Source organism: Octopus bimaculoides, chromosome 8, assembly GCF_046866305.1.
Source record: "Octopus bimaculoides isolate indiv1 chromosome 8, ASM4686630v1, whole genome shotgun sequence".
Taxonomy (NCBI): domain Eukaryota; kingdom Metazoa; phylum Mollusca; class Cephalopoda; order Octopoda; family Octopodidae; genus Octopus; species Octopus bimaculoides.
This window is the reverse complement of record NC_142935.1, coordinates 19,488,361-19,498,360: the sequence shown is the minus strand read 5'-3', so window position 1 is coordinate 19,498,360 and position 10,000 is coordinate 19,488,361. Positions and strand designations below refer to the sequence as shown.

The 10,000-nt window shown below is 32.7% G+C and overlaps 1 protein-coding gene across 10 annotated transcripts in view; it reads right to left on the bottom strand.

Annotated features, from left to right (window-relative positions):
- LOC106878173 (uncharacterized) overlaps positions 1-10,000 on the bottom strand; it is a 1,399,830-nt gene that overhangs the window by 400,272 nt on the left and 989,558 nt on the right. The window contains exon 1 of one of the 10 annotated variants that reach the window (XM_089356157.1): positions 6,314-6,429. The exons of 8 other annotated variants lie outside the window; for them this stretch is intronic. Coding sequence is in view for 1 of the 2 variants with exons in the window: in XM_089356156.1 (XP_089212282.1) it covers positions 6,314-6,351 (38 nt within the window). In the remaining variant the exon portion in view is untranslated. Of the gene's footprint in view, positions 1-6,313; positions 6,430-10,000 lie in introns of those variants that run through there. One more of the 10 variants, XM_089356156.1, reaches the window with a different exon arrangement.

The following is a 10,000-nucleotide window of genomic DNA, read 5'->3' as shown; positions in this document are numbered from 1 at the left end:
CATGTACTTCCATGCCACTAGCATTAGTGAAGTCACCTTTCAATGTGGAAGAATACAAACCTCAAGACCTCGAGAGTAGAGCTTTACTCTTGGAGATAAAGAGTTAAAGAATGAAAGATGATGCCAGAGCAGAACAGGTTCCTTGCTGACAACCTACAACTTTAAAGAGTGGGTGGGAATGAGTGATGGAGCTGGATAAAATCTGATCCCTATTGCCTCTAGGTATTTGTTTACTGCCTCGGAAAGCAAAAAAAATTTCAATAAATCAATAATTTATCATGTAAATTATTTTATATAACTTTGTCATTATCATTCGAAGCCATTGGCCAGACTTATTTCTCTAAGAACATTTTTCTTATATATGTAAGTTATACACATACAGATGTATGTACATGCACATATATATGTACGTGCATACATATGTTTGTACATATGTGCATATATATGTACATATGTATTTACATACCTGGCCGTTGCCAGTACTGCCTGACTGGCCTTCGTTCCGGTGGCACATAAAAGCACCCACTACACTCTCGGAGTGGTTGGCGTTAGGAAAGGCATCCAGCTGTAGAAACTCTGCCAAATCAGATTGGAACCTGGTGCAGCCATCTGGTCTGCCAGTCTTCAGTCAAATCGTCCAACCCATGCTAGCATGGAAAGCGGACGTTAAACGATGATGATGATGATGATGATGATGACATACATACATATGTGTACGTACGTATTTACGTACATACATGTGTGTACGTACATACATACAAATGTACATATGTATGCATGTACATATGTACATACATACATATGTATGTACATATGTATGGATGTACATACATACATATATATGTACATACATATGTGTGTATGTATGTAACTACATACATATGTGCATATGTATGTACGTACATACATATGTACATATGTATGTACGTACATACATATGTACGTATGTATGTATGTATGTATGTATGTATTAGTGTGTTTGTGTTTCCTTGTCTTGGTGTAACTTGGTGCTCATAAACATGTGTCACTACCAAGAGAAATGGTCTCCTGTTCCAGTCTTTGTAAGACTACGTCTAGATATGTGGAGGTACAACTTTGGACTGAAACAAGTGAAGATTGGCAATAGGAAAGCTAGTGAACCATAGTAAATCTGTCACAAGAAACTCTTTCTGATTCAAGTATGTATGGACACTGAAAAAAAATCAGTTACATATACACCTATATCTATATATACATTTTTATTTATCTATATACATATAAAAATTTGAAGTATATATATATACATATGCACACACAAACAAGTACACATTTAGTTGGATTATATGCTTTAAATAACAAGTTCACTGAATTTGACTTGCTTAAAGTTTCATCAGTAAAGAAAACATCTCTATTTAGAATCAAGTCAATCATTTATCATATAAATATATATGTGTATATATATATATATATATATATATATATATATATATATATATTATATATATACACATTGTATGTATATATGCATACAATTATAAAGTCATATATACATATATATGCATATATATATATATATATGAGTATATATAAAAATATGCACACACACACACACACCGCACACACACACATATATATATATACATATGTATATATAACATCATCATCATCATTGTCATATTTATACATTGGTTGTATTGAGTTTTATTCAAGGCATATTTTCAGCAGCGAAATGCCTTTCCTGTTGTCAACCTTCAACTGTTTCCTGGCAAATAACATTTCCTCTTGTTCAGACAGTTTTATGCAAAATACTGGAAATGAATGACACTGCTTGTATAGCAATAATAAAACTACCATGTGACATCAAGACAAGGTGACACAAACAGAAACACACACACAGAGACAGACAAACACACACACACACACACACACACACACAGACACACACACACACAGACACACACACACACAGACACACACATTTATTCATATATATATAGATATATATACACACACACATATATATATATATAGATATACAAAAATGTGCATATTTAGATACATTTATATATACATAAATATATGTACGTACCTACATACATATATGTATATATATATATGTCTATGATGTATATTTGTTATATATATATATATGATTGATATGAAATCATATCCACATCATCTTGTATTTGCATGCCTGCATGTATGCTTGTACAAAGTTTACACACATATTTATATGCATATATATACATACATACATATATATATATATATATATATATATATATATATATATATATATACATACATACATATACATATATATACATACATATATACTTATATACACATACATATATACTTATATACACATACATATATACTTATATACACATACATATATATATATATATACTTATATATACATACATATATACTTATATACACATACATATATATATATATATACTTATATATACATACTTATATATACATATGTATATACTTATATACACATATATACTTATATATATACATACATATATATAAATACATATATATACTTATATATGCATACACATATATATATAGATATATATATACTTACACACATATGTTTACACACATAAATATATTGAAGGTATCTTTAGTAAATAAAATGTTTTTATGAATTAGTGTGAAATATCTCCTGATTGATAATCAATATATCAATAACTTTTCCCTTCTATGAAAACCAAAAGATATTTAGTTGTTGCTAATCTCTGTTTCTCCTTCTTTTTATTTATTTATTTATTTATTTATTTATTTTTTTGTCATGTATTTTCATTCATCTCCATTCTAAATTCTTCAGTTTTAAATGATGTATAATGGGTCATGGAACCTTGTTATCAACGACATTGAATACTAAGTACAGAAGAACCAATGGTAGTGCATCTGTGCTTAGGAAAATAATTTATCTCTAATTTTAGGTACCTGTATTCATGCAATTTATGGTAACCAACTGTATTGGTTAAAATGCTTAATTATTTTTTTAACCTCTATTGAACAGAAGGAAGTCTGTGACGTGTGATAATATATTTCAATTGTAGTTTAAAATATCCTCATTCCTGGCTTCAGTAAAGAAGAACCATCAATGTTCATGTCCCTTTCTCTGACCTCCATGGGTTTTGGTAGGAATGATAGGAATGGACAAAGATATCTTCAGCTCGAAGATTTGGTCTGTATTCTTGTTAGAGACTAAACCCTGCTAAAACACTTATCCAAGAACCAGGTGTTGTAGTCATATTCCAATCAGATTGAATTATGATTTAAAATTCATTCATATCTTGTTTATATGACCTTTAATTTTAGTTCATATTTGCTTTACAACACCTGTTTGTTTGCTTTGCTTGGATATTTATTTGGATATTTTTTGCTGATTTTCAATAAAATTTTTTTTTCAAAAAATGGTGATACTACAAGTACTCAATGTCAGCATCATAGTCATCGTTTTTATGTCCTTTGTTTCCATCGTTTTTATATTCTCTTCTTCCATGCTGACATGGCTACAAGAGATTTGCTGAGGCTATAATCAACAGCTGGATGCCCTTCTAGAAGCCAAAAAAACTTATTAAATTAAATATTTAGCTTCCGTCTTCTTTAAATTGGTAAGCTATCAGAAGTAGCAGAGAATTTCTTTTCTGTTAGGTTACTTATTGCTTCAAAGATTTTTGCTCTCTCTCTCACTTTCATTCTCTCTCTTTCCCCACCCCTCTCTCTCTCTCTCATGCACATTCGTGCATATACACAATTGTCTCTTGCATGCAAATATGATCTTGGTAGCTTGTATAATGCTTTTGCTAATTGTTTCAGGTGCTTATAGAATTGTAAGCAGGTGTAAATATGCCGTCAGCCTTTCCATTCTTGATCTAGCAAAACATTGAGGAGATGAAAGCTGTAGGTAGAGAAGACTGCTGCAGCAGTCAGTTGGTACTCATTTTCAGCTGAGTAGACAGAAGCAATGTGAAATGATGAGTCTTGCTCAAAGACATAACGTACCCCCTTGTCAAGTCTAGGATTCGAACTCACAACATTATGATTATGAGACCAACACTTCAACCACTAAGCCACACATTAATACATACAATAAAACACACACACATAGAATGAAACAGGCACACACATATACACACACACATAGAATGAAGTAGGCATACATACGTACACACACACACACACACAGATGTACACATAGAAAGTAAATCTTGCAACAATATAAAAGAAGTTACTACTTTCACAATCAATAGACCACAATCACTCATACAAATATATGATTCTACATACATACTTATTATATACTGAATCACCTAATAAACTGGAATAATCACAGAATGCACACTTCTCTCAAAGGATGAGAGAAAGACATGATGTAGGAAATGAAGACCATTCAGCTTTTGTTTCTGATATAAAGGAACAGTTCTGCATGCATACAATATGGTATTCATAACAGTAACGATATAAGAAAAAAAAAAAACCCACACATGAAATATTGGTTTACTAGTAAATTAACTAAACTGAGATATGTAAGTGTATAAACAAAATGTATTAATTATATAAATTCGTTTTTTCTGGATGAGCAAATATGTGTCCGTTTAACGAAATCTTGTATGCTAAGCAATAAGCATGAATTTGAAGTACACAGTATCAAGAATAAGGAGAAATGGCTTTTGGGGAGGAATATTCTTAACGGTGACATGCAAAAGGCTTCAAGGATAGGGAATTCTATTCTACTGTTGCTTAATGACAACTGTAGCATTGAAGCCATTTATATATGTGCGTGTGTGTGCATTTGTGTAAATGTATTAGGATCTTTCTATTATACTTTTTGGAGAAGCTGCATAACACCTTCGCCAGTGCAGCTTGGACATTGTAAACACAGTGATGATGATGACGATGATGACAATGTCAATGATGATGATGGTAATGTGATGCTAGGGATAATTATGATTAGTTTGCATATAGATATATTAGTATTGATAATAATAATAATGACGATATCAATGATGATGATGATGATGATGAGGGTGGTGGTAATGATTTATTTTTTCCATAACTATGAAGCTGTTCAAGAGAGAGAGAAGAAAGGGGGAAGATTTGATACTCATGCCTTTATTAAGAATATTAGATTATCAAAGTAGTTGTGGTAGTAGTTGTGGTAGTAGTAATAGTAGTAGTAGTAGTAGTAGTAGTTATATTATCAAAAAAAAAAATGGTTTTTGTTTTAAATGCACTGACAGGAAGCATGAAATTTGTGTTATACTTCAGGTGAAACTGCCAAGCATTCTTTGTAATTGCTTTCTCTCTCTCTTGCAGAATGCAGTGTTTTGGAATAAAATGAAAGTACAGTGGTAGGAATGAAAATAAAGGTACTTGGTAAAAATAAGATATCGCAAGAGATTGCATATGACACTGATGACAGAGAGAGAGAGAAAGAGAGAAATCTGGATGTTGATGTTGACGATAACGATGCTGATACGAAAGATAATTGTGATATATTGGATTTGGTGGTGATAATGTCGAAGCAGACAGCAATGACGATGATGATGATGATGATAATAATAATGGTATTAATGATAGTAATAATGATGGAGAGGAGGTTTGAAAAATGTTGCTCTTGTGGTGGGTAGCAGATGACAGTAATAATATAGACTTGCTTAACATTGTTGGCGATGATAATGATTACTAAAGGAGCTCAGATTCTAATAATGACAATGGTGGCGACGTGGTGATGGTGGTGGTGGTGGTGGTGGTGATGGTGGTGATGTGGGTTGGCGACGATAGGGATTGAAGAACTGGTTAGAGAAGTGATGGTGGTGATGGTGATGGTGATACTGTGTTGGTTGTGACAGATAGACTTGATAGTGATATGGGCAAAGAGAAAGTAAATATGGTTCTGTGTGAAAATTGAATAATCATGAAGGATGATGAAGATGTGGATGACAACGATGATAGGATGTGGGTAGCAGTAATGAATTAGAAGAAAAAATAAAATAAAAAAGAAAATTAAAGTTGTGCTTTCTTTTAGAGAAAAACATAAAAGTGTGAGGAACAAAATTCAACAGAAACAACATGAATCACAAGAAAAAAAAAATTTATAAAACATACAAAAAAAAAGGGAAAAAGATGGTGAAACAAGACAGTTAAAGAATACGTTACAGTGTGAAATGAATGAGGTTTGGGTAAAATAATGCATAGAAAATAATCTAATAATAATATATACACACATGCATATATATGCATGAGTGTATGTGTGTGGATATTTATATAGATAAGAACGATATAAAATATTTTTACTTACTCGTTTGCTAGAATAGCAAGTGTTGCTATTAGAAACATCGGGGATGTCAGCAGAAGCAAGACCCACCCTGGATCTTATGATCCATAATGCCACATTATATATATATATATATAAATATATATATATACATATATATATATATATATATATATATATATATATATATATATATATATATATATATATATATACTGATGTAAAGTACGTATATGTATCACCAGGGCACGAGCCCTTAAGTTCCAAAAATATCCAAATGTGGTGATCCCATTGTTGTCAGCAGCTAAATCCCTGGATAATCCTCTGATGTGAGTGTGTGTCTGTGAGTGTGTTTGTACGTGTGTGTTTGTGTGTGTAAGTGTATATATATATATATATATATATATATATATATATATATATATATATATATATATATGTATATAGTTATATATATATATATATATATATATATGTGTGCTTGTGTGTGTATGTATGTTTGAATGTATGTTTTCGAGAAACAGATGCGACGATATGGCTAACACACAAATGAGGCTCTCTGAGAGTGTGTGATAGAAACACAGACAGTAACTGAAGGAGAGAGAAAGAAACGGAAACAGAATAAGAGAGAGGGAGGGGAGAGAGAGAGTAAGTCTGTGTATTTATACGAAATGATTATAAGTGGTAGAAATAGAAAGATAGGTAGATCAATAGCGCGCGTGACAGGAGAAAGTAGAAAGAAAGAAAGTTTGAGTGAGATCTGGAGGTAAGTTAAACAGAGAGGTAGATAGAATAGCGTGTTTGTAAAATAAAAAAAAACTAAAAAAAACATGAAATAAAAAATGAAAGAGGAAGAATTTAAGAAGGAAAGAAGAAAATAAACGAGAGACGGGAAGAGAAAAGGCTTGTGCAGAGATAGGTAGATAGATAGATAGAGAGATAAGTAGAACGAGAGGTATATAGAGATAGTTAGTGAGGTAGAGTGAGATAGCGAGATAGATAGATAGATAGATATATAGGGAGAGAGATAAGTAGAACGAGAGGTATATGTATATAGAGGTATATATATAGAGAGAGGGGTAGAGTGAGATAGCGAGAAAGATGGATAGATAGATTGATAGATAAATAAATAGATAGACAACTACAGGGAGGGGGAAGGAGCGAAAGTGGAAGGAAGAGGTGAAGATGCAGCAAACAGCTTCTCGTTGAAGTGAGTGGCTAAGTTAATTATTGATGTAGTTCATAGCAGCCACTGTATGTGCGCGCATCGTTTGACAATCATATGGCGTAGAGAGAAGGTGAATAGTTTTACCGTGCAGACAAACACACGGTGTGTAAACATAGTTAGACAGGTACATAAAAATCATTTAAACATGCGTTTTATGGATTTCGGGTTTATTATTGTTATTTTCTGTTTCCGTTTCATTCCAAGTTTATTATTCTTATTTCACTCTTTCTTTCTTTTTGTCTTTAAGCACCCTAACGTGGCTATAATATATATATATATATATATATATATATATATATATATATATATGCCTTAAGGAATTCGAAGTTTTATTCAGCAACGGATATAAAACGCCTACAAATGTACATACACACGCGGGTATATAAAAGTAATAATACGCTGCTTGTTATTTTCATCTCTGCCTCTCTTTCTCTTTCTCTGTCTCACATACGCACGCGTGCACACGCACACACACGTAAGTCTCACTCAGACTATCTTGTACGTGGCTAATTGGCCGACTAGAAAAAGGAAATGAATATTATTCAAATCACGCCATAACATCTCAGTTAAGTAAATAGCATTATTAAAAAAACATAATGCAATCCTAGATACACCAAAAAAGACAGTGTGGTCACGACTAGAATGTCTTTGATTACAGGTTTGTTCTTTCAGGGTTGACTTGTGACAAGTTTTTCAGAGAAAGCAGATACATGTAATGCATTCGTATAAATATATGTACGAGTGAATGGATCTCATCGGCATCGACGAGTGCTGTTGGTTATCAACGTCCTACCTACTCATTGAATAACAAAATACGACTGGTTATTTCCACAGACACTATCACCCTCCTTGGCGTATTCTTCAGATAGAAACCAGCGTAGCTGTGTGTGTATGTGTGTGACAAGCAAGAAGGGTGAACATTTTAGAATTGCAGGTAGAGTCCATTCAGCGGACGTCCACAGTTTTGCGTCTACTCAGATTCACTCACAGGTTTTGCATTCGTGTATCGACACGAAGCTATTGTCGAAGATACTTGGTAGAAGACAAAGGAATTGAACGTACGTGGCATCAAACACGACTGCGAAGTAAACTTCTTAACCGTTCAGCTATATGATATATATATATATATATACATCTATCTATCTATCTATCTATATATATATATCGCGCAATAATCCTTTCCCTGTTTACCTTCCTAATCGTTGAATAGTTAGCTACAATTCTTTGTTGAAAAAAAAAAAGGGAGAAATTTTTCTCGTAGATGAAATGAAAAGAGAGAAAGAGAAACAAGCGGTAAGTTCTTAAGACAGGTAACTTCTTTAAACCTCTCATTGCGTGCGCTTTCTTTCTGTCACTCTTTCTCCTTCTCTCTGTCTTTCTCTCTTACTGCTATATCTATCTATCGATCTGTATACTTTTTTTGTATCTATATACGCGTTTCTCTGTGTAGTTGAATGTTTCTAAAGGTTTGAGTACGTTTCTATATAATATAATTTGTATGTTTGTGAAGAACATCAACGTGTAACGCAAAACAATTCTTTGAGAAGAAAAAATGTAGGTGGATATATATTTCTGAAATACTGTAAGTATATATACAATAGACGTAACATTCGTACATTCTCCACAAAAATCATTTTATACAAATGGATTATACACAATATATCCCCCACACGTACACACTGTGTATATGTATGTGTATATATATATAGCACAACTGCAGCAGCATACACAAATACGTCCTAGACTAAATCGTTTGAACCGATCCACAACAAACATGACAAGATATATTTTATTTGTTCAACAGTTAAATCATAACATGCACATATCTACGACAGTTCAGTTTTATTTATTAATTTGAAGAAATTATTCCACACCTTTTTATTTATCTATTTATTTATTCAGTTATTTTTATTATTATTGTTACTTTTTTGTTACTCAAAAAACTTTCGTCTGCTTTATCTTAAAATTAATACACATGCGAAACTTGCGCAATCAGACGTAGATGGATACAAGCCTAATTCTGTATAGCTGAGGAAGCTTCATCAACCGTGATGTAACAAAAAGGGAAGAGCTATATGCGTTGGAAGAGAAAGTCTGCTGTATGTTTGAATTGTGGACGTTTGGGCTTTCTCTGTTCGTTTTAACTGTCGCCGCCAATTATTTTTTCACAACGTTGATAATAATAATTATTATTATTTCAAATTTTGGCTATAAAGGCAGCTTGGGGGAGGTGAGGACGAGTCGATTACGTCAACTCCAGTGTTCAACTGGTACTTATTTTATCGACCCCGAAAGGATGAAAGGCAAAGTCGACCTCGGCGGAATTTGAACTTAGAATGGAGCTAGAAGGAATGCCGCTGAGCATTTTGTCCGACGCACTAATGATTCAACCCACTCGCCCCTTTCATAATAGTAATAATAACAGTAATCCTTTCTACTAAAGACACAAGACCCGAAATTTTGGGGAGGAGGACGAGTCGATT